The sequence below is a fragment of the Coffea eugenioides genome, chromosome 2 (assembly GCF_003713205.1).
Source record: "Coffea eugenioides isolate CCC68of chromosome 2, Ceug_1.0, whole genome shotgun sequence".
NCBI classification, from domain to species: domain Eukaryota; kingdom Viridiplantae; phylum Streptophyta; class Magnoliopsida; order Gentianales; family Rubiaceae; genus Coffea; species Coffea eugenioides.
This window is the reverse complement of record NC_040036.1, coordinates 77,842,317-77,865,609: the sequence shown is the minus strand read 5'-3', so window position 1 is coordinate 77,865,609 and position 23,293 is coordinate 77,842,317. Positions and strand designations below refer to the sequence as shown.

General features: G+C 35.4%; 4 protein-coding genes across 7 annotated transcripts; 2 read left to right on the top strand and 2 right to left on the bottom strand.

Annotated features, from left to right (window-relative positions):
- Positions 1 to 6,051: 6,051 nt before the first annotated feature.
- LOC113762748 (putative threonine aspartase) lies at positions 6,052 to 11,815 on the bottom strand. Of its 2 annotated transcripts, none has more exons than XM_027306328.1 (11): positions 11,621 to 11,815; positions 11,364 to 11,414; positions 10,523 to 10,643; positions 10,258 to 10,342; positions 9,807 to 9,885; positions 9,573 to 9,699; positions 8,847 to 9,010; positions 8,141 to 8,304; positions 7,138 to 7,261; positions 6,957 to 7,061; positions 6,052 to 6,489 (listed from the first exon to the last, which is right to left on the bottom strand). In XM_027306328.1, the coding sequence occupies exons 1-11, from the start codon at positions 11,771 to 11,773 to the stop codon at positions 6,394 to 6,396; spliced, it is 1,269 nt and encodes a 422-aa protein (XP_027162129.1). In that variant the 5' UTR covers positions 11,774 to 11,815; the 3' UTR covers positions 6,052 to 6,393. The 2 variants fall into 2 exon arrangements, with proteins under 2 accessions (XP_027162129.1, XP_027162130.1); XM_027306329.1 differs by having other exon boundaries at positions 9,807 to 9,868; positions 10,289 to 10,342.
- Positions 11,816 to 12,958: 1,143 nt separating this feature from the next.
- LOC113760336 (glycine-rich protein 5-like) lies at positions 12,959 to 13,973 on the top strand. Its single transcript, XM_027302889.1, has 3 exons — positions 12,959 to 13,127; positions 13,327 to 13,629; positions 13,720 to 13,973. Exons 1-3 carry the CDS (start codon positions 12,959 to 12,961, stop codon positions 13,971 to 13,973), a joined length of 726 nt encoding a protein of 241 aa, XP_027158690.1.
- A 2,859-nt stretch (positions 13,974 to 16,832) lies between these two features.
- LOC113763746 (heavy metal-associated isoprenylated plant protein 47-like) lies at positions 16,833 to 17,744 on the top strand. Its single transcript, XM_027307659.1, has 3 exons — positions 16,833 to 16,911; positions 17,019 to 17,100; positions 17,212 to 17,744. The coding sequence occupies exons 1-3, from the start codon at positions 16,906 to 16,908 to the stop codon at positions 17,457 to 17,459; spliced, it is 336 nt and encodes a 111-aa protein (XP_027163460.1). The 5' UTR covers positions 16,833 to 16,905; the 3' UTR covers positions 17,460 to 17,744.
- Positions 17,745 to 18,221: 477 nt separating this feature from the next.
- On the bottom strand, positions 18,222 to 22,726 carry LOC113761375 (phosphomannomutase). 3 transcript variants are annotated; one of them, XM_027304335.1, is made up of 12 exons: positions 22,516 to 22,726; positions 22,122 to 22,191; positions 21,423 to 21,467; positions 21,236 to 21,302; positions 20,809 to 20,885; positions 19,983 to 20,018; positions 19,606 to 19,661; positions 19,378 to 19,477; positions 19,179 to 19,274; positions 18,959 to 19,048; positions 18,697 to 18,748; positions 18,222 to 18,537 (listed from the first exon to the last, which is right to left on the bottom strand). In XM_027304335.1, the coding sequence occupies exons 2-12, from the start codon at positions 22,188 to 22,190 to the stop codon at positions 18,467 to 18,469; spliced, it is 759 nt and encodes a 252-aa protein (XP_027160136.1). In that variant the 5' UTR covers position 22,191; positions 22,516 to 22,726; the 3' UTR covers positions 18,222 to 18,466. The 3 variants fall into 3 exon arrangements, with proteins under 3 accessions (XP_027160136.1, XP_027160137.1, XP_027160138.1); XM_027304336.1 differs by lacking the exon at positions 22,516 to 22,726 and adding an exon at positions 22,335 to 22,356; XM_027304337.1 differs by lacking the exon at positions 22,122 to 22,191 and having other exon boundaries at positions 22,516 to 22,725.
- Positions 22,727 to 23,293: the final 567 nt, after the last annotated feature.

Below are 23,293 nucleotides of genomic sequence, written 5' to 3'. Positions count from 1 at the left end.
GACCCCTAAACTTTGGAAAAAAAAATTTTTGTCTCCAAAAGTTTTCAAGTTTTGCAATTCAGTCCCTGGTGAGTTTTGTCTCTCTTTATGATGATTGTTTCTTTGTTTTAATAGCTAATTATGTCACTTTTGAATATATTTAAATTGTAAATTTTAGATGTTCTTAAATTTCTATGCATTTGACATATTAAGATGTATTTTTTATTATTATTATTTTTCAATTAAATTGGTGTCATGATTCTTTTGTTCATTTTGAGTATAAATAGTGCCGTGTAACTCCATTAGGTTACCACTTCAAAAAGGAGGTACCCCTATTGTTATTATTTCAATGTCAACTACGTACTCGTATGTGCTCCTACGTATTCCTATGTGTTTATATTTTTTTATATGCTTTATTTATTTGGTTTAAATGTTCATTCAAATTTTCTTATATATGTTTTAGTTAATTTTTATAATGATTCGAGAAGCATCTAAATACCTCAAAAATGTAATAGATAGGATAATTAGATTTGTTTTATTATATTTTTCCCTTTTAGATTGTAGTTGGCGCTCCCCGATGTAATAGGTAGGTTGTGTGTTTATGTGGCTTATGTGTTACGTGCCTTACCCGCTCTCCTTAGGATCTTTGCATCTAAATATTATGTTTATGTGTTACGTGCTACGTGCTCTTGTATGTGCTTATTTGTTTTAATTTATGCCTACTTGTCATATTATGTATTTAAAATGTATGACGTCACCACACTAGTCCAATGCTAGTTGTGGCTTTCTCCCCTCCGCTTGCTTGCTAGTCCAACGCTAGTAAGGATTTTTAGAAATGGGCTAGTCCAACGCTAGACTCTTAGATCATTCGTACGATTAGATTCATTTTTTGTGTGATATTCATTACATTTTCATACATATTTTCATTTTTAGGATCTTTTCTCATTTGCATGATAGTTCCTATTATATTATCCCCTACCATCCATGTGTGTTAATCATAAAATTTAGAATTGCATCTCATTTAAGCTAGTTCATTTGCTTGTTCATGTTTGGAGAATTTTTCTTTAAATATGGGAAATGGGTGATTATAACTTTTAAGTTTAAATACTCCATTAATCCCTATATAAGAAAAGCATGTCACGAATTTTTGTCCCCCGTACCCATTATGCTTGCATTCCTTTTTCTTTGATCACTTATACCTTATGTATATAATTTAATTTTCTTTTCTTTTGATTTCATTATTCGCATATTCGTGACCCCTTCAAGAAATTATTTTGGCATTCGCAATTAATGCGATTGGTATCAATTAAACCCTTGAATGGATATTTTGTCCCTTTCGATATTTTATAAATTTAGATTTGCATCCATGTAGAAAACATCCAAATGTGATAAATTTAAGGATTAGATTAAAAAAATTTTGACTAAACCATGCAACTAACTTAGATTAGGTTGAAATGGTGCCTTAGGTTTGAGATAATTGAACCTTTGCTTTCCCTTTTTTCAACCGTGACTCTCGAACTCATTTTCTCTGTTTTCAAAGACCTGGAGTTGTCGAAAATGGTTTTATTTTATTTTATTTAAAAACACTATTTGGGTGACTTGATACACCCAAACTCGATACCAAGTGACGACTCCTAATTTTTCTTCAAAACCCTTTTTGACTAAATTTTGGAACCAAATTGTCGCATTTTTAAAGTCCTATTTTAGGTCCTTTTTTCATTTATAAAATCAAATCTTTTATAAACCCTTTTATTTTCCATCGCGAAAAATAGGGCGCGACAGGGAGTTTTAAAAGATTTCCCGCATCCGTCTTCTCTGCAGCGGCATTGTTTAGTTAAAAACCAGAGCTCCTTTCGCTTCAAATGATCAGTTGGCCGTTTGGATTTCCATCGAAATTGGATGGAACGGAGAAGGAGTAAAGCGGGGTGGGGAGTTGGGAAGGATGAAAAGAGGGAGTTTAATGGGGTGATGGTGGTGGTGAAAGGCGGTGGAGTTGGGAGTTGGGAATGGAAGGTGCACGGCAAAAATTCTTCTCAACAAGCTGCGCGACATGGTGTCTTTCCAGAATGATACAGGAATGGATTTGATTTCACTCGCTCTCTTATTCTGGATTTGATTTCCAGAATGAACATGATTTCGGTCACAGTGTGGGTGCATGAAGCCATCCGTTTCCACTAAACGTACTGTCAGTAAGATTTGTGCGTGGGATGGATGATGAGGAGAAGTAGCCTTCTCCTTCCTTTTCACTTGTACTTTGAACCAAACGAAGGTTATTATGGACAATTACGTAATGACGCAGGTCCAGAACATTTCGTTTCGTCCTCCTCAAGCTATATCTCTCTCCCTATTCTTCCCAATTCAGTCCCTATATCTCTCTCCCAATTCAGCAGCGCCACCTTTTCAATGACTCATCAAACAAGTAATGATACCATACGAAGTAGCATGAGTTTGTATGCTTCTAACATATTGATGAATCTGAGACTTGATAAAAGAAGAGAATATGAAACAGCATGAATGTTGCATTCGTTTTTTGACCAACAAAATATATTTCTTTTATTTTTTCTTGTAAAACTAAGAGATTAGTGCATGTTTTCATGTTCTTACATTACTCCAAAATTTGAATAGGAGCGTTGAACCATCAATGTTTGAGGGAGAGGCTTTAGCTTTGAATGCTATGTATGAAACTAGAACAGTCCGTGTGCCTAAACCATTTAAGGTGAGGTTATAAATCGTATTTTAATGGCTTCTTCTCAATTACTTACTATCTGCCCTTTACTTCAGTGCTAGGTTATTTGACATGACAAACTTGATAAAATGGAATTCTAGGTCGGCCCCTTCATATATCATCATGGAATTATTGAGTTTGGTGCTTCTAGAAGTAATCAAGTAAGGACTGCTCATTCCTTCTTCCTTCCTCTATTATTCTCGCGGCATGCTTTTCTGCAGCTCTTTGTCTTGTTATAATTTTCATTGAACTTGAATCACCAGTCTACAGTCTGTAATAAGCAGGAAGCTTTGCTGAAATGCATAAAACAGGAAATCTGAGAATGGCTTTGGTTTTCATGTGGATAATACCATTGGAAGGTAATTAATTTGTCATTACGGAGTTTACAATACATAACTTTCCCCCAATGCAAGTGCAGTTGAAAGCCATGAAAATATTGTATATATGTCTGTATAAACCCCTTTGCTCGTCTATCTGCATAAATTTCTTATCTCCAAATATCAGAAGCTAATAGTAGTAGTAGTGTTTCTGCGGTAGGCGCCTGGTGAGTGCATGCATGGGAAGTTCATTCCATGATCATCTATAGAAGCAAGTCATCTTTCCCCTCTTTTTATGTTTTCTTATGCCTCCCGCACACTCATTGCCAAGCGCGTGGTGAGGCCAACTCATCGTTTTCAGACCACAAACGAAGGCACATTGGACCGCGCATGACGGGACCATTTAATGTTGGTCTACCATAACAGTTAACATAACAACTAGATCATAACATAACATGTTAGAACAATATAAAACAAGCTACTTCTTATGATCTTAAACCATGTTATGATCACCACTAGATCACAACAGTTAGAAATAGCAAGAAAGAAGGGGGGAATCCAAGTCTAGTGGTGAAGAACAATACAACAACAAGCTACTTCTACATATAAAAAGAATTTGCATCAGTCAGCCTCCTCAAAGTATGTGATATTATGATATGTAAAAATAAGCTGGAGCCACTTCAGCCAATATGGAGCATTGTCAAAGAACAACAAACAGAAATAGACACTAAGCAAAAAATCAGATCACCCATGAGAAAGCCATCTCATAACACTACACTTAAAGGGCTATAATAACCTTGAAGAAAACACAAATTAGATTCACTCAGCCAAGCCTGCTGGTCAAGCCTAACTATCGGGCAATCAGCACAGACAAATTTAATGTCATCAACAGCACATATTGCTAACTTTTAACTTGCTGGAGAGTAAGTCTAATATAATCTGGACAGAAAGATTATTTTTCCATGTATTGTGCTCAAAATTCGTATAATTTCTGGATATGAACCATTGTGTCTTCATGATCAAAAGTTGACCAGCCCGTAACATAGCACTGAAAGCAAGATTTGTTATCACCTTTGCACGTTGTAACTCCACAAAACTTCTACCTTCCATAATCAGTGACATGTGAGAACGTATATGACATCTTGTAACATCTTCCTGCAAAACCTGCACATTCCAACAACAAACAAAGGGACATAATGCATTCTCTTCCTGACAATAAAACTCCTAGTAAAGCATTAGAGCATTCAAAAGTTTGATCAATTTCTATGTAACAGTATAAAAGACCTATAATTCGAGAATCCATTTGCACATGGAATAGTGTATTTTCGTAACATGAAATATCCCAGTGGATTACAGAGAGAAATAGAAAATAAATGAAAAGCTATTCTGGAAACATGAGTGGAAACTTTTCCAAACAACAAGACATGCGAAATCCTTCCCCAATTGAATAGATGCCAATTTGTATTTGTTAAATTTTAAGGCAAATGATTTGTTGCCAGAAAATATAAAAATTGGCAAAATCAACATGAGACTCTGGCTGAAAACTAGATCTGCAAGGTTAATGAACCTACTTCCCTACTTTATCACCACCCTCACATCCTCGCTGGTGGAGAAAGACATGGACCAAATGCATTCATTCATGGTAACATCCAAAGTCCTTATGGGAGTTTAATCTGGAGTCCCTGCTATGATGCCTCACTTCCAAGTCCTTTAACCAATCAAAGAACTACTTTGTCAAGCATGCGTCCCTGTATACAAGGGCTAAATGGACTTTCAAAATTGTAAAGGACATGTGATGCAACGTACGGCCGTTGATGGGTTTTGGTGGGTCCAGTTAAAATAATTTTTTATTTTTTTAAATTCTTTTATTTATAAAAAGAATTTTTCTAACGAGTACCCCGCAATATTGGTTAAGAAACGTAATATTGGTTAAGAAACGTAAATGACACCTTCTTTTTTTTTTTAATAAATTGAAGGTTTTGAATCTAAATTCTCATACTTACAATCACTCTCCCCTTATCACCCAACCTAACTATCCAAAAAAAAAGGACACCTAATTTACTAAGTAATATAATGTAGCTTGTATATCAATAGTATAATAAGGAGTTTCATGCATTTTTAAGTACTATGTGCACATATGATGAAAATATTTTACTTGTTAAATAACATAAGATTTCTTATTAGAACTCCACTTTTATTCAAGGCATCCCTCTTGAACAGGAGTGTAAAAAATTGGAAACGTAAACTTTTTTTCACTGTAAAGCCGTATTCAATTCACCCAAATGTTATAAAAATGTAGCGAAATTCTTAATTGTTCATTACTTTACAAAATGATACTTAAAGTAATGATGAAAGGTTAAATTGACCACAACAGTTAAATTTTCTTGGAACTTAAGTAATTTTATGAAGAACTGAAATAGAGTATAGTACAAGCATTTGTTATTACCAAAAGGTTTTAGGTGATTTACGGATAGAACTTTGGGGATCTGTATTTTTTGGAAAAAAACATTTGGATATTAAATTTATGATTTGGGAGAGTAAATGGATAAATGGATGGATCATGGTTTACACTATCTATTTAAATGACATCCATTTAAATCCATTTATTAAATGGTTTTAATTGGATTGGATCAATTTGATTCATTATCCATTTAACTAAAACCATTTATCAACCATATATCCATTTTGCCACTCCTACAGACAAGTCTGAAGTACTTGCCAAAGAAAATTTTTTGAAATATTAGTATTGATTCTCGATCGCATTTGTTAATCTGGCCTGATCGCTTTTGGGTGGGGAGGTACTGGTCCTGGCCAAGCTTTCCGCAGCTGTACCATAGCGGAGTTTGCTGCTGCCAGTCATCAAGTAGAGCCGTCAAAATGGGTTTACCCAAATCCATCCACTAAGGCTCAACAAGCTCTAATAATGTTCTACCATCCACTGTCACAACTGATAAAACATGTGGAAGTGCAAATAAGGTGAAGAAGAAAAACAAGTTTTGGATCGCTATTATTTTGCTTGTTTCACAATTATAATTTCTAATCAACTTTTTATCTTTTCAATAACATTTTTATCTAACATACATTACTATTATAATAAGTGCTCTAATAATTATTTCAAATAATCTCCTATCCAAATACACTCACGTCACCTGGATTCACTATTACAGGTTCACTTCCTAAAACATCTCTCTCGGCGAGGATTGAGTCTCTCTCTTTAATTTTGGATTGCTACTACTAGAGAAGCATGCCTCCTCCGGAGATTGGAAATAATCTACTGATACGTAGAGATAGAAGTCTTCGGCAGTGCACAACATCACCAGGTCCAAAAGCAGAGTCATTTTCCTGAGTTTACTCTTTTCTTCTGCTTTACAGCTACGTCGCCTGATTCTCGCCCACAAGATCAACCCGTGCTGCGAACTGATCTATATTAGCTTCATTCTTCTGTCTCATATTTCGAAGTATTGATACCTGTCAATTGACGACAAAGACGATAACCCGATGTCGGTAAGAATTAAACGGTACAGCTTTCTGGTATGGCGCCCTTGTATCGACCCCATAACTGACAGAAAGCATCATTTACTTGACTATGGGATCTTGAAGCTCTGGATCATGAAGCTATTGCATCAACTAACAAACACTACTTAAATCAAATGCTGAAATTGATCATCCTTGACAAAATTCATAAACATGCAGTTTCCAGAAAGAAAAAGGGAGTATGAAGTACTGAAAAACAGAGAGGATTGAAATTCAATGCTAGTTTCTGTGATCATCATCTAGTTATGAAACACTGCAGGCAAACAAATCCATCAGAGCTTTGCTGTCAAGAGATCATTTCTAATAATTTTTCCCAAAAAAAAAACTGATAAAATGGACTCCATGAAACAGATAATGTTCCCCATTACATCAAGTACCAACATAAACATATGAATGAATACCTTGGGGCGTTGCAGATTGTTTCCAAAATAACCTATACCAAATGACAAGGAAGTATATGCAGCTACCATCTCAACAGCCTTCAGTTGTGGTGAACCCCCAGGAGCCTGACACCACAGTTCAGAAGTTATCAAACGTACACAAATGATATAGGGAAAACACAGACTATATATACATATATACCAGTTTAGGAGCATCAGCTTCAACTAGAAGGATCCCAGCACTTATATCAGTCATCCTTTGACTTTTTTCTTGAATTATGCCATGCAATACTTTTGTGCATGCCGAGGCTGGACCAGCCCGAGATCTGCATTGTAGCCAAACGAATATTAACATTGGGGCAAAACTGGATATACATCATTCTTACTACCCAAAACAAGGAACCAAAACCATTGACAGCACATTCCATATTATCCAAAAGCATGGATTAGAATTAGCAGACACCAAGGAAATATGCAACATACCCCCGACCATAAGAATTTGATGTACTTGGATTTTTCCATAAGGGAGCCTTGGATAAGTCATTAGCTTGAAGTTGGGTAGATAACTTACATTCTGGAATGAATAGACTGTCTAACTGATCATCGTCAGAGGCTAAAAGCAGTTTATTACTTGGTAAAAATGCAGCACAAACAAAACTAGATGTGTTTATAATACGAAGGATCCATTAAGTTCACCACTAAATTCCTGTAGGTTGCTTTTTAGACAATATCCACCCAATTAAAATTTTAGAAACTTATAAGAAGATAAAGCAATTATTCCCAATTTCTACTCCATAAAATGCTTTGCAGTGATCTGCATCTTAAACCATCTACATACAGCTCATGCAATTTCTTTTTCCCTTTGTTGTAAAAACGAATACTCAGTTCTATTCTTTTAAGGTCAATTTTCATTTTCATTTTGTTAAAAGTTAATGTCCTAACTTTAGATTTAAAGGTAAGGAACAAGAGCAATATCACAAGTATTAACTGAAATCCTAAGGGGAGAAGTGAAACCAAGCTAAGAGAAGGACTGAGTGAAACTAAAAGTTGAGCTAATAAATAAAACTTGACAGCTCAACATTTACCAATAATTCCCTAATACATTGATACCTCGTATAAAAATAAAAAATAAATATAAAACAATTTATCCCATCTTCCTCAAGTTTTGAATTGTAATGTTCAATAAAGTAAGTTGCAACACGTACAAAGATGAAGATATGCAGCATTCTCTGGCAGCAAATCCTTTCATTAGATGCTCTCCAGCACCACTAACACAGCAACCAACTATAAAAGGTGCTCCAAAAGGTCCTTTTGAGGATGCCCAGCAACCAGAACCATACATCGCTGCCAATCCAATCCGTCCACTAACCTGTCATACATTTTCTGGGTTAACATTTTAGATGATAAAATCTGATGTGAAACCTAAAATAAAAACTTTGTCATCTAAAAGATATGGCAAATCTAAAGCCACTAGGAAGAACATCGAGATAAGCAATTACGTCAAATTATTGGCGACATGAAGCTCATATCTATTAATTGTTACGTACTTTTCATTTTATTTAGACCTGAAACCTGGGTTTAGAAAGAGAGATATCCATGAAAAGTGTGAAATCCTCAAGAGACTAAACATATTACGAGTGTTAATGAAAGCACTGCCTCCCCATTTCCTGCTCATGCTTATACGGCATCAGATGCCGACACCCAGAACACATTTATCCAAGGAAGTCTTCCACAGAGGACAATAATCTAATAAACTTAACTGGACTTTGTGACTGATCTTCAGAATAATATGAGCTCAAAGCTCCCAGAGGCACAGATGATTGAAATTGAATGGGAATGCTAATGGTAACTAAAGTTTTGGGGATAAAAAGATTGTGGCTACAATGAAAGTTGCATGTGTCTAAGTGTCACCTTCAGAGCAATGCCACCACTTGAGGATCCAGATGCTATGTGTCCTTCAGAATCAACACATATAACTCCAACAGTATCCATAACACTACCCTCTTCTAGTGCATTATGTTTAGAAGATTGAGCATCAACTTCCTCTCCGTTCAAATGATCACAGGATTGAGGCTCTAGTTATGGAACAAGAACTCAAATTCAATCACCAAATAACAAGCTTAGAAAGCCACAGCATTTGACAACAAATATTTTAGCTTTAAGATTCTATCTTTTTCCCAGGGCTGCAGAGGCAGGAGGGGAGCGATTAGCCAATAGCGATCACAACCCCAAAAGCAGGGGAAACGGGTTTCTTGGCTAGTCACCTGAAAGTTGGCTAAATATGGAGGCACAAATTGCATCAACCTGCCAATGCTTAAAGAAATATATAAAATATTTGTTTTGCACAAAGATTGGACACATTTTTTCGAGAGAGAGAACTACTAAAAACCAAAGCAAAATTTCAGATACTGGTAAGAGAATCTTCATAGCATGTAACTCAGATTGTCCATTAAACGGAAATTTTTAAAAGACAACAATTTGAATAAGGATAAAGATAAGTTATGCACCATGTTCCTCAGATAACGAAGGATCAGATGAAGCTCCCCAAAAGGTAACTAGAATCCATCCTTCACCAAGTAATCCTATGAAACTTGTAGCCAAGTCCAGGTATATTCATAGACAACTACACAAGTGTACCTGATATGACAGCAGTCTCCTTGGAGATACCAGTGAGTTTTCTAGAAGCATCTTCAGTGGCGTTGGCTTCATCAAGCATCCTTCTGAACTCTTCCCATTGCAATTTTGCTCTTTCTGTTATCAGCCACTGTATACATAATATAGAAAAACTATAGCAGCCTTATCCAAGTATGAAATACAAAAACTTGTACTACAGGAACTAAACCATTATCCAGTCACAAAACGAGAAATCACCTCTTCAGCCTCTGTTACTGTTGGCAAGACAATACCCTTTGACTTTGCCCATGTTCGTGCTCCTTCACCAACCAAAAACCTAAGCATTACAAACTGTGGCTCCTTCAGGAAGCAAATTAAAGTTAAATAGTGTACAATGCCCAGATGACATGAGATTCACTGACTGCTGCAAAGGCAAGGCTAATTTCCGATTGATAAATGTATTAGCTCTATTCATATTGCAACTTCCCAGTGTGGCAAAAGTGACAATAATTTAATCATTAAGTATACTGGATATTTTGAAGAATAGTGTCAAAATGGAATAGAGAGTCCTTCAAGGTTTCATAAAATAGATGGCCTCTACTGATTATGGATAAAAGACATGCAAGGAAGTACATGTACTAGACTGAATTGCTACAAAAGAAAAGCTATTCTGTGGCTAAGTAGGTTCAGAGGTACAATTTAGCCATACATGGGGTTTATTCGACCAAGCAATGATGAACCTGAAGTCTGTTCCTTAGCCAACAGTGCAGCAATTTGAATAGCATTTCTAACACCTGACAACCAGTCATCATCATCAGAAGAACATCTATTTAGGCACCATAGAAGCCACAACTTGCACGTGAGTCAGGAAAGTGAATATTCAAGGAAGGAAGCACTTGAACTCATCATGCAGTGCAGTTAAGTATCATACAAGGACACATAGACCATATGGTTAATTGGAACTTATGGAATACCTGGCACTGCTCCAACAGCACCAAATGCTCCAGAATCACCATCCATGATACTGGCATCAGATTCTACATGTCCATCCACAGTCAAATTTGAGCCTCTCCCGGCATTGGTGCAAGGATCATCCTGTTTGCAATAATGTCAATCCAATGTTGTCCAACCATAAATTCATCAACTAGATTGATTCACTTATTTCACACTATTCTACTTGGTCATGATCAAGAACGAACACTAAACAAAATAATTCCAAATCAAAAGAACATCTCGCCAATCAAATCTTGTGAGATCCTACTGACTATCAGAAATCAAGTACCCAGCTCAGGTATTTCTCTAAACAACTTGACTCCACTGCAATATGCTTTTAGTCCAACTAAACCAGGAATCAAAAACACCGGTCACTTTGGTAGTTCACTAGTTTGTAATACCCTACAGTTAGTGGTCCCTTGAAGAAATGAAATAGCGTCTAATAGTTATCAGACGACTATTCCTGAAGCAAACGAAGAATTAAGTTATATTGACTGATGATAAAACTAAATCGCCAACAGAATCATGCATTTTAGTTTTATCGCCAACAGAATCATGCATTTTATTACTAACTCAGAAAGAAATCCCAACTTCTGAAATTTGCACCAAACACAACAGATATGAAGAGTCAAGGATAAGGTTATATGAATTCATCCCAAGACTCTGGCAAGCCAGACGATGCATTTTACAACTTAACTTCAAAAAAATCCCAACTTTTGAAAATTGAAGCTGACAAACTCAACTTTTCCAAAACATCCGAAATTATGAAACTTAAATATTAAATTAACCCTCCAAGAAGGCTAAGAAAAGAAAAATGCGAACCTCCAAAACTTGAATTGCAGCAACAACAGCATCAATACATCGGCCAGTACCCTAAAAGAAATCACATTTCGAGAATAATATTTATAAGCGAACATATTTACATGCAACACTACGTGGAATTAATTAAGCACATTGGCACGTATACTGAAACTAAATTAGAGATTAAAATTGACTCCAAACTTTCTTAATTTATTCTCAACCAACGCTTTAAAGTCTGAAGTGAAATGCCAAAAAAAAAATGGAGAGATAAAAGAGACCTTGCGGAGAAGAGAAGAGGCTGCGAGGCAGGCGCGCTTCATGGCGGAACGAAGCGCTTTCTCGTTCGACGGCGAGTGGTATCCGGCACCAACGTGAACGGCGACGAAGAATCTATGGCTCTGATCAGCCGCGTCGCCGGCCATTGCTCTCATTCCACACTCCTACTACTCGAAATTATAAAACTTCTTGCCAAATTTTGTGAAATTTTTATAGTTGTAGATTAAGTTTGAGGAAATTTGTAAATAAGTATAAGTTTAAGTTGGCTAGTGACACGCAAATTAGTCACATGTGCGCACAGCGTTTGTTCGTGCCCGTTTTTGGGACTGCGGTGATTTTTATTATATATATATATATATATATATAAAAGGGCACTTTAAGTAGTAGAATTTGTTGATCAAAGTATTAAGTGCTTAATCATATTATTTTGGATACGTACTTGTACAAGTAATTTTTTATTTGATAATTTGTAATTTTGAAAATTTGAAACATATTTAGTTCTTCATCTAGTTCAAAATTTATAACAAATGGTTAAAGTTATATTTTTTTTTTTGGACCATAAAAATCATTCTGAAAGTACTAAATTTTGAGATTGTGTTAAAAGTGTTTTAATTGTCGGAAACTCTACTCTTAAATTTAAAGAATGATACTCACTAACTATAGGCTTGTCAATCGGGCCATATGAACGAGATTTTATAAACTCAAGTTTAGTTCATTTAATTTGTAACATATTCAAGTTTCGGGTCATGAGTTTCAGGTTAATAAATGTGAAGATCATACTCAACTTACAAAATATTCACGTTTTGAGTCTTATTCGAATTTAGCCCAAGTTCATTTATTACTTCTTAATTTTTTAATATCATTACTATAACTATTAAGTTGTAAAACTAATTTAGCATTCACATAATTACAATATTAAAACTAAACATGAATAAGTAATAGTCCTTAAAAAGTACATAAATCAAGAATTTTTTAACAATATTTATATATAATTCGTTCAAAGTATATGAAAAATAGTAATAAAATATAGGGAAAATGGCCAATTTCGTCCCTAAACTTTTTTTTCGTGTCAATTTAGTCCATGTATATTTTTTTTAGCCAATTTGATCCTTATACTTATTTAACGGTTCCAATTGAGGAACTCCGCGGCGGCGCCACCGTATAAATTCAATCAAATCACTAATTGAACAATTAAGCAAGGGTATTTTGGGTAGTTCATTGTTGGAACAGTAACAAAAGAAGTAAAATCCGGCAAAAGGACCCAATTAGTTTTTTATAATTGCAATAATCCGGCAAAAGACCCAATTCTATTCTAAACTTAGAATTGGGTGCTGAGATTTATGTTGGCAAGATTCCAATCGAGTTTTGAGAATATTGAGTCTTTATTGAAGAAGCTCCACTGGATTTCGGTTTCCTCTGCTATTCGGCTACTGATTATCACCACTCGAAAATCCCTTTCCACTACAAACCAGCAGAGCTTTTCCCTTCTTTTCCCAACTGTTTCGATACGTTTGAGGACCAACAGAGTTGAGTGTTTTGGGGACCGATTTTTATCACTTTTTTTGTTCTTCAGAGCGCCTTATACCTGATATACACCCCTTTTTCTTTTATTTTTTTGGAAGAATTTAAATTATCTTGGGTAGCTGATTTTTGTTTAATTATGTTGCGGGATACAAACACATTCTTGAGGATTTTCTGGGTATTGAAGGAGGTGCCGATGGTGGTGCTGGAATTGGAGGAGGTGCAGGTAGTGGTGGTGCTGCTGGAGGCGGCGTTGGAGGTGCTAATGGAGGAGCTGGAGTTGGAGGAGGTGCAGGTGGTGGTGGTGCCGCTAGAGGTGGCGCTGGAGGAGGTGTAGGTGGTGGTGCTGGGGCTGGAGCTAGTGTTGGAGGAGCAGGTGGTGGTGGTGGAGTTGGAGGCAGTGCAGGTGGTGGTGCTGGAGGTGGCATTGGAGGAGGTGCAGGGGGTGGAGCTGGTGGAGGAGTAGGTGGTGGTGTAGGTGGTGGGGCTGGTAGAGATTGGTAGTGGAGTTGGGGGTGGAGCAAGCGGGGAAGTAGGAGGGGTCGTTGGAGGCATTAGTGGGGTGCCGGAGGTGGAGCAGGTGGAGGTGTAGGAGGAGGAGCCCGAGGAGGCGTTGGCAAAGGTGCTGGAGGTGGGGCCGGTGGCGGAAAAAGGGGTGGAGCAGATGGTGGCTTTGGGAAAGGTGGAGGTATAGGAGGTGGTGCAGGTGGTGGTTTTGGGGCTGGAGGAGGTTTTGGTGGAGGGCATGGGGGATTTGGTAAGGGTGGAGGAGTTGGCGCGGGCGGTGGATTCGGAGGCCGGACTAGTCCTAGAATTGGACGTCGCAAATTGTGATCTCTCTGACGCAGTTGAAAAGAAACAAAGCAAAACTGGGCAATTTTTAAGCAATGGGAGAGGAGTTCGGACAGCCTTTGGAGACTTTGTTAGTCAAGAATCCAAGGTTTAGAATTGGATCCTTCAAGGATTTTACTTCTTTTGTTATTGTCCCAGTGAACTATCCAAAATACCCTTACTTAATTGTTCAATTAGTGATTTGATTGAATTTATACGGTGGCGCCGCCGCGGAGTTCCTCAATTAGAACCGTTAAATAAGTATAAGGATCAAATTGGCCAAAAAAAATATACATGGACTAAATTGACACAGAAAAAAAGTTTAGGGACGAAATTGGCCATTTTCCCTAAAATATACGGTTATAAATCAATACATCTTCAAAGATTGGAATTTCTTCATAGTTTTGTGACTTGAATTCAAACATGCTTGATGATTTGTATTTCTAGAAAAAAAAATCAATTAATATTATACCAATATAAAAATTTACTCAACCAATAAGAAAAGTTAGCTTTAGTTATACATAAGCAACATTGGCTCCCAAGAAATCTAATAGAAGAGTTTTCATATGTATTTTTTATATTTAGTAATTTGTATATATTTAGTATTTAGTAATATAATATCAAAATATAAATATTAAATATATAAGTAATTAATGGGTCGGGCTTATATCGGATTTGAATCTAATGAGACCCAAGGTCGGTTCATATTTAATTTGGATCTGATTTTTAGATCCAACCTTAAACAAGCTCATTGAAAAATCAGGCTCATCAAGCTTTTTTTGGGTTGAATGAGTCTGAGTTTGGGTTAATCCAACCCCATTGACAGTCCTACTTTTAAGAGTAATTTTATGTTCTAAATGTGATTGTTTAGCAAAAGTAATCCAACCCGAAACCGTTTGGCTTTTAGTCAAATACTGTAAGATTGCTTATTTGACTTTCAAACTTTCCCCCTTTTTTTGTTTTCCTTTTGTAATGTTTGAAGTCTTCCTTGAACACAAATATATATATATATATATATATATGTAAACATGATTTACTAAAGTGAACATTTGTTTCATTACACTAACTTTTGCATATTAGCACTTTCAATTTTGCATATGACATTTGAAAGTATGCTTAAGGTTGTTAATGTGTACATTTTTATTCATATTGTTATGAAAGTAATTTAATTATGCAATAGTAAATTTATTAATTATTCTATTTTTATTTGGTGAACCGTAAACCATATCAATTCTCAGATTTCTCAAAACTCATTGCGCATTTCTTTTTTAATTTTTTAACAGATTAACACATTGCTTTTTGCACCGGCCACTCTAGTTTATTACTAATGCTTGACCCGACTTAACTTCTTTCTTCCTTTGATCATTTTCTCTGTGCTCTAATCTTGTATAGTTGTCCTTAGTAAACCCACCATGGTTCTTGAACCTTTTTTTTTTTTTTTTTTAAATCAAAGATAACAAACTTTTTTTTTTTAAAACTAATCATTGTTTCTGTTACTGTAAAGCACTACTATTCTCAACAGAAACCTTAGGGAGTTCTTTTTTAATAAATGAATTAGGTATATGTTATATTAACATTTTTCCCATTACGAATATATTCACTTGTTATTCTACGGAGGAAAAATCATATCACTGGACAATTTAACGTCTTTACAATAATAAAGCCTGTGTAGATAGTTAATTTGGTGTTAACTTTGTGTATTTTCAAATTTATACTTATCTCTATTTTTAATTAACCCTTATTGTTATAATTCATTAACTCTCATCTATATTATCAACTCACACACAAATCTTACTCAACTAAAAGTACCCCCTCCAATTCTCACATTCTCCCTTATCAATGGTTTTTTTTTTTTTTTTCACTTGCACTATTTATGTGATTCTTTCAATTAAATTTTTTTTTGATAAGTTGCACATGCATCGAGTGTGGCTCAATCGCTAGTTCAAATAATTTTAGAATGCTCCTCCAAGGTTTTTGACAATTGCAACCGCCTCTTCTAAGGTTTGAAAATTTACACTTACATCTCTTGATATTTTAAAAAAACTATAATGGCTTTCACAAAATTTACAAATTTTAAGTGAAAACGAGTTTAAAAGAGAAAAATGAAAATTCCTTTTTGGTAATACTTCTTTATTCTAAAATTCTAATAGCATCTAATATAATACAATATACTTGATTCCCAAATTTTTTTACTAGTTTTATTAATCAATTTACAAAAAGTCGATCAACCAACTAGGAAGGCATTTGTTAAAATAAATATCTTCAAATATTACTTAACCAAAAAAATATGTCTATAGTACAAAAAAAAGAATGCTTTCAAAACATGCCTTAAATTTTCTTGCAAAAAAAAAAAAAATAACTTGAAAATTTCACCTAACGAATAATGGTGGTAGTTGACTTTTTAGCATTCAATTCATTTTACATATTAGAGAGGGGTAATATTCATTAGATTTTTTTTCTTTTTTCATTTTGTTTATATCATCAATTGTTACCAAGATATTAGGGGAAGTTTCTATTATTTTTCAAATCTTAGGGGAGGTGACTGCAATTATTAGAAACCACAAGGGAGGTTTCTAAAATTATACCTTTAACATTTATTCTCTGCTTGCTTTCAAAAATTGACTAAATTGACTTGGTTGAGTGAAACATTTGACTATTTCTTTCCAAGCCACGCGGTCGAGAAAAGGCAAAGGGAAAGGACGAAGGAAGGTGGCATGGTGGTTAAACTTTAAAGGAAGAGGGAAGGTGGGATGGTGGTTAAACTTTAAACTTTAAAGAGGCTAAGTTATGGGGTTTGCTTGTTTGCAGTTGCTATATATATTCACGAAGCATCTCTGTAGATTACAGCACAAGAATCCTAAAGTTCTGTAATTCGTATATACATACACACTCTCTCTCTCTTAGTATTGGTTGCAGTCGCACGCCAAAGCACGAAATGCAGGTACGATTTATGAAGCCAACACTAGCTAGAAACCATTTTATATTTTGCACTGGTGCTGTCTCATTTCTTCCTAGTAATACTTACATGATTGTACTTCTTAAATGCAGCAAAGAATTGTTATAAGGTTCTTAGACTGCACAAAGAAGAAGCAATTAACCAAAGCTATGCAAATTGCAGTTTCTGTAGCAGGTTTTTTTTTCCTTTTCCTTTTCACAAAAAAAAAAAAACTTGTCCCCTCAGAATTTAGACATACATAGAAAAGTAATGTTTGTACTGATAATTTCTACTTTCTTGGTTCAGGTATTGAAAGAGTGGCTCTACAAGGAGAAAACAAGGACCAGATAGTGGTAGTTGGTGAGGGAATTGATGCAGTTAATTTGACCTCCTTGCTCAGGAAAAAGCTGGGATCTGTTGAACTTGTTAGTGTGATCCCAATTGGTGAGCTTGAGAACCGGGAGGAGGAAGAAGAAGAATATACTTATGGAACTACATCCATCCAGCCAACAGTATATCCAACTTACCCAGTCTGGACATACCCAACTTACTAGCATGTTGGATATTTCCTCTTAGCTTCTCTAGGTAACTGTCACCAATCAGCTCCCAGAATTGTGCAGTATCATGAGTTCTGTGAACAATGTACTGCACGTTGTTTGCCATGATTCCAGTTTGGGAGTCTAGGAAAGAAAAGAAGAGAAGAGAAATCTTAAGTTAGAAAAGAAAAGAAACGAATCGAAAAGATAATATATTCCATGTTATTTGGGAGTTTTGGAGGAGAATGGGAATGAAGCAATTTTCCTTTGTTTGGAAGTGGAGAAAAGATTGTGTTTTACATAAAGACCATTAGATCTTAAACTTACACGAGTGTTCTATTAGATTGTAATCTTTTTAAGGTAAAAGTGGTGGTACATGCAATAATTCATTTACCCCACACCACTTTCTCACGTTTTCGTCCGATTTTGAGCGGATAGCTTTTTTGACTTGGAAGGGATCTGATATCCTTCCTTTTCTTTTCAATTCTTTCATATCCAAAGTTCCAAACGTGAGAAAAAGGTCTAATGGTCTTTATACAAAATGGAGGAAGTTAATCCTCCAGACCAGGAATTTTTCCATGGCTTTCAGCCTATATTTTTTCTTGATACAGGGAGAAGTAATGAACAGATAAAGTGTCGAAGAGGATGGATTATCAGCAAATCAGCATGCCTGGTTTTGCTTGCATATATATATCAGCCTGGTGGAAATTCATATGAATACATTAGATATGGCAGATCATACACTCCAAAGATTTTGCATTCGCAATCTGTACCAGACTCTGCTAGAAAAAGGCCTTGGTCTTTCTGCCTCTTATTCTTCATTACATAGAACAGAATAAATACACTGTTTAGCAAAAGGTTATTGTTTGAAAGGAATTTTTACTAAATCCACAGATTACAAGGCAAAATTTTACAACTTGAACATACATAAGAATGATAATACAGCGTAGATGGAAAGTTTCAGAACTTAAGACCACTTTATAAATGACTAGAAACAATTGAAAAGCCAAGAGTATGCAACATGGTCAAGAATCTGCATCCTCCTTGCCCAGGAAAAGACTTGAACACAGCTTTACTGTATCATCCGGGCTAGTAACTGAAAAGAAAGCTTAATAAATTAGTTTGAAAAGAAACTCGAAGGCAACATGACAACAGGAGAAGTATAATAATAGTTAACATGATTTGAAAGTTAAAAGAACGCCATTGCAAGCAACATTTGAGTACTCAAGAAATAAATTAAACAAGCATGGTAGACCTGTGTGTCCCACGGTTCTCTCAGATTCATAGATCTCGGAATCATTTCCGCCCTGTCAAAGGGAAAAAGGAAAAAGGACAAATAAGAAAAAACCTCTTAATTTTGTCATACCAGAATTTTGTAGGTTTTTCATTTTCATTTTTCTGGGAGATGGATGCAGGCAGGAGAAGGGATGTCAAACAAGTGCTATGCATTAAAATTAGGAGAAGCTATGTATTCTACGGTAAAATTGCACTGTTAATTATGAATCCAAAGAAGTCACCTTGTATGTCTTGTCACCAAAGAAGTGAATCTCCGGAAACTCATCAACGTATCTCAAACAATATGTCTTGTCCCATCCTTGAGGGAAAACCTGTCATGCATTTTTTCCATAAAAAACATTTAACAATTTGTTTTTCTATTTTCCAAGTAAACACGCTGGGGAGGGGGGCTTGGGTTTGGGAATGGCATTCTGGATAAATTTGGGAGCAACAACCACTCACATCAAAACTAATTTGTCCTCCAATTGAAAAGGTAAGGTTAAGATGTGCAAATTTCTCCCTTAGCACTGAGACCATCTTTGGACGTATATTGTGAACCTAGATGTCATTCAAATCGAAATCAACATTCGCCAAATGTTCTGCAATGATAGAATAAAATCTAAAATTCATGCTCTGTAGTAGAGGAAAAGCAGACCAATACCTTGTCATATTTTTCAAACTCATCTCTTTCTTCCTGACTACAATTCCTCCCAATTGGGGACACATTAAGCATACCACTTCGAAACTCAATGAATGTACCCCTGTAAGGAAGAGAAAGTGGAAGGTTAAGACAAACATAAATGAAGAATCTGATGGATAAGGGCAAAAAAAAATTAAAAAAAAGGCAGCAATGAAGAGAAAGACAGCACACAGTCATTGCTTTGCTAACCTTTTTATTGGGATGTCCAAATCAGCAATATAATGGAGTGTGAAGTTAATAAACTCCTGCAGCATCGCATTCAGAGTATTACCAATATAAACTATCAAACTAGTAACAACAAAATTTTCTATAATCCTAGAGAAAAAGCAACCTTGTGACTAGCAATCAATTTCAAGTAAAGAGCTTCTGGGATCAGAAAATACATGACAAAGTCCTAACCTTGTCTGCAAAGTAGTTCTAATAATATGGAACAAGTTGTGCACAGTCAATCAGATGTTTCCAACAATCATCTAGATGCCAAAGCATTATCCGACATTCATTGATGTGTTATTTTACTTTTCATTAGTTTTTCAAATCATAATTGTCATTACAGAGAATCGAACTACCTTCAGCTTTTCTTCACCAAGAAATGACTTCAAACTCTGCACGGAGAGGGCAAAACTTAGTGCTCGAAGATACTCGTGAATAATCAAGATATAGAGGAAACTGTTATGGCAGCTAGTCTACAAGTAGTCCTGATAATTCTTCAAACAGAAAGAAAAACAAAATAACTTCTCCTCATTTTCTTGCTTCAAGATCTAGACTTATACATAGAGTGCCCTCACATTGAGCTACCAGATAATGCATTTCATCTTATCATGGTTTAAACACCAATCAAAATTATGGCTACTGCTTGAGGGAGAGTCTCATGAAATATGTTTTGAGTTCAAAATCTGTGCAGCTTTTGTTTTTTCATTACCAGGTAAGAATTAATTCTCTATCACACAAGGAGTCCTAATAGGGGAATTTTCAAGCACTAAGGCAGCAAATATAAGAATTTCGACCAAACTTTATGATTTTGATCCCATGCATGGATGCATACCCAATAAGATGGTACCACTTTACAATTGAAACAATCCACTGAAATAAACGATTGCATACATTGCAGTTGATAATGCAGGAGATCATATTCCAACCACTGAGCCTTAGAAAAAGAAACAAAAACTCTTCCACCAAAACAGGTACAGTCCATTTACCATATCATGGAGTATAGCCCATGAGATATCTGTTCTCTAATCCTCCAATGAATTTTCTAATTGTAGTTTCTTTTATCATTTTCCAGATGATGAAATACAAAATCAAATAACCAAACAGGACCAAACTTAAACCTTCTGCTAGTTCAACTTCTCCATTTGACATTGTAGAATGGTATGGTCCTTATCTTAACAATACCTGTGTTCCAATCAGCTTTCCTCCCTTATAAGCCACCAGGCCATTCTCGGAAAAAACATAATCGTAATCAGTTATAACTGCATAGACAACATCGAGTCAAATAGCTTGAGATTGTGAAATAAGCAGTTAGCTTCAAAAATAGGTCAAGTGTTTCTACAAAATTTGCAAGGTGTATCCTTATCAAAGACACCACACATGAAATACAATTGAGAGAGTGTGTGCGAGTAGAGAGTGGAGAGAAGAAAAAGCTGCTTAAAGCAATTTCAAAATATGATATCAGAGAATAGGGTTTCAACATGTAAAGAAAAAGATCATGATCTAAAACCTCAATAACAGGAAGGATAAAACTTAACAGACAAAAAAACCTCAGTATAGTGGTATCATATCATTAAATGAACAAACAAACAAAGGGCTTGTTGGACCTAACCTGTCTTTCCAAGCTGTTCTGATATCTTAACGAGATCAGAACCCCCAACAACACCAACAGCCACAACCTGAAGGAAGACAAATTTTTTTTTGTAAAATTAAGACGATCTCATTCAATGAGCACATTGTCAAGAAATGAGAAATGAAGCCCACAAGTGAAAAAAGCCTTACAGAAACGAATGATGTACCTTCCTCAATCTCTGCATGAATTGTAACATTTCAGGAGTAGCCGCCTGAAAGTTTTTAGCAAAACAAACCATAAATATTGATGACACAAAGATCATCGAAGATGCTAAGCTGTATTGTGAAGCTTGCCACCTAAATCAAGCTCTAAACAGGCATACTACCAAAAAGGCCAAAAAGCGAAATAAAAAAAAAGAAAAAAGGTTTTGGTCCAATGGACATATTAATTGACAAACAACCAGAAGAGTTTTAATCTTTTCTAATTGCATAATTTGCATACTGTTCTTTTTCATTACATCAGTCAAACTTTGACATAATATCCTCTAAGACTGTGATGAAAATCTTAACTATCTAGGAAGTGAAATCTTCAGCTGAGCTGCATTTAGTTCTCCGTTGAAATTGAAATTTGAGTTGAAATAGGAACTCTATCTATACAAATGCAGCTCAATTTTTTGAATAGGATACAGTCCCAATATCAGTCAAACTCCAATTTTAACAAACCACCGAACACAACATGAGCCATGTAACATTGAAAAGGAATTCTTGAAAATAAAAGAACAGCATATTATACTCGAGCCTAGCCGATCTAAGCCCCTATGCTTCAAAGAATAAGAATCACAATCTACTAATGCAACAAAAGGATGGATACCACCATAATTAACTCTCCACCCATAAATTTGTACTAAAAAAATAAAATTAGCTACCTTTCGCGGGGCGGTAAGGGTGCCATCCACATCAAACAGAGCTAGCACACCAGGTTTGATCCCAGCCATTCTGGATAAAGTCACCAATTTCAAATATATATATATATATATAGAATATCAGAAAGGGTCTTGAAATCACTAAATTTTAAAACTTTAATCAAATTTAATCTCTCAAAACAAGGAAGTTTCTTGCTTTAACTGGTTCCAGCCCACCTGTGCTTCAAAAAAACTTTCAAAATCCCAGTAGTTGTATGACACTGGAAAAGTATATGCATCCCATAAAAGAACCAATACCGATCAACTACCACCACAAATACAGCCCCAAAAAAAAAAAGAAAAAAATCAAGCTTTTTGAACTTCAATCTGATAAAAACAAGAGGGAATGTGATTTTACCTCTGTAAAAAAGGTGGAGATTGGTGACGAATGAGGGCTTTTTTGTGTTGTTATTAACTTCTTTGTGACAAAAATAATGGCTCCGAGAGGGGACGTTGGATTCTTCAGCAAGGAGAGTTCGGTATATATACAGCTGAAGGTTGGGACTTGAGAGCTGAAGAACGTGGGATCTGTGCAGAAGAGGAGTAACGTTATTTAAACTCAAAGGTTGAGGAGACGGTAGTGGGAATTACCTCCAGCAGGCCCACTTCACTTTTCTCTGTCAGTTGCGGTGGGAAGCCGGATGAAGTCGTCTTCAAAGCAGCTTCCCTTATTTTGGAAGCGTTCGAAGCTTGATTTGATTTGACTTGATCTCGGCTAGACTCCTACCATTTGTCTTTCAGGTATTAAATTTTTTTCAAATGTAAAATTAATTAGTAAAAGTATATAAATATAAAGAAGATAATAACTGTTAGTACATGTGTATATATATATATATATGTTAAGTTAGGTAAAATTTAGGTATATTAACAAGTATTTAATGGCATCCGTTAACAAAATATATGAAAAATTTAATGTCAATGTATATCCTGCAGTCTTAACAAAATGTTTATGTTCATTATCTATATCTTTTAACTTTAAACATTAGTCAATTACTCTTGAAATTCGGTATATGTATTTAAAATGTCTTTGTGTGTTTGGATAGAAGTTTATTTGAAATAATTACTGTAGCACTTTTTATTATGTAATGTATATGAGATAAAAAAGTGATTGGGAAGGTAAAAAGGTGTATTGGAAT

Coding starts and splice junctions, on each gene's coding strand:
- LOC113762748 (XM_027306328.1), bottom strand. CDS start 11,773: ATGAGAGCAATGGCCGGCGACGCGGCTGATCAGAGCCATAGATTCTTC. Junction 9,700..9,806: donor CAGTAACAGAGGCTGAAGAG/GTGATTTCTCGT, acceptor TTATGTATACAG/TGGCTGATAACAGAAAGAGC. Junction 9,011..9,572: donor GGAGACTGCTGTCATATCAG/GTACACTTGTGT, acceptor TTCCATAACTAG/AGCCTCAATCCTGTGATCAT.
- LOC113760336 (XM_027302889.1), top strand. CDS start 12,959: ATGTTGGCAAGATTCCAATCGAGTTTTGAGAATATTGAGTCTTTATTG. Junction 13,128..13,326: donor TTTCCCAACTGTTTCGATAC/GTTTGAGGACCA, acceptor TGGGTATTGAAG/GAGGTGCCGATGGTGGTGCT. Junction 13,630..13,719: donor TGGTGTAGGTGGTGGGGCTG/GTAGAGATTGGT, acceptor GAGGTGGAGCAG/GTGGAGGTGTAGGAGGAGGA.
- LOC113763746 (XM_027307659.1), top strand. Junction 17,101..17,211: donor AATTGCAGTTTCTGTAGCAG/GTTTTTTTTTCC, acceptor TTCTTGGTTCAG/GTATTGAAAGAGTGGCTCTA.
- LOC113761375 (XM_027304335.1), bottom strand. CDS start 22,190: ATGGCTGGGATCAAACCTGGTGTGCTAGCTCTGTTTGATGTGGATGGC. Junction 21,303..21,422: donor TCATGCAGAGATTGAGGAAG/GTACATCATTCG, acceptor GTCTTCCTTCAG/GTTGTGGCTGTTGGTGTTGT. Junction 18,749..18,958: donor TTGGTGACAAGACATACAAG/GTGACTTCTTTG, acceptor TCCCTTTGACAG/GGCGGAAATGATTCCGAGAT.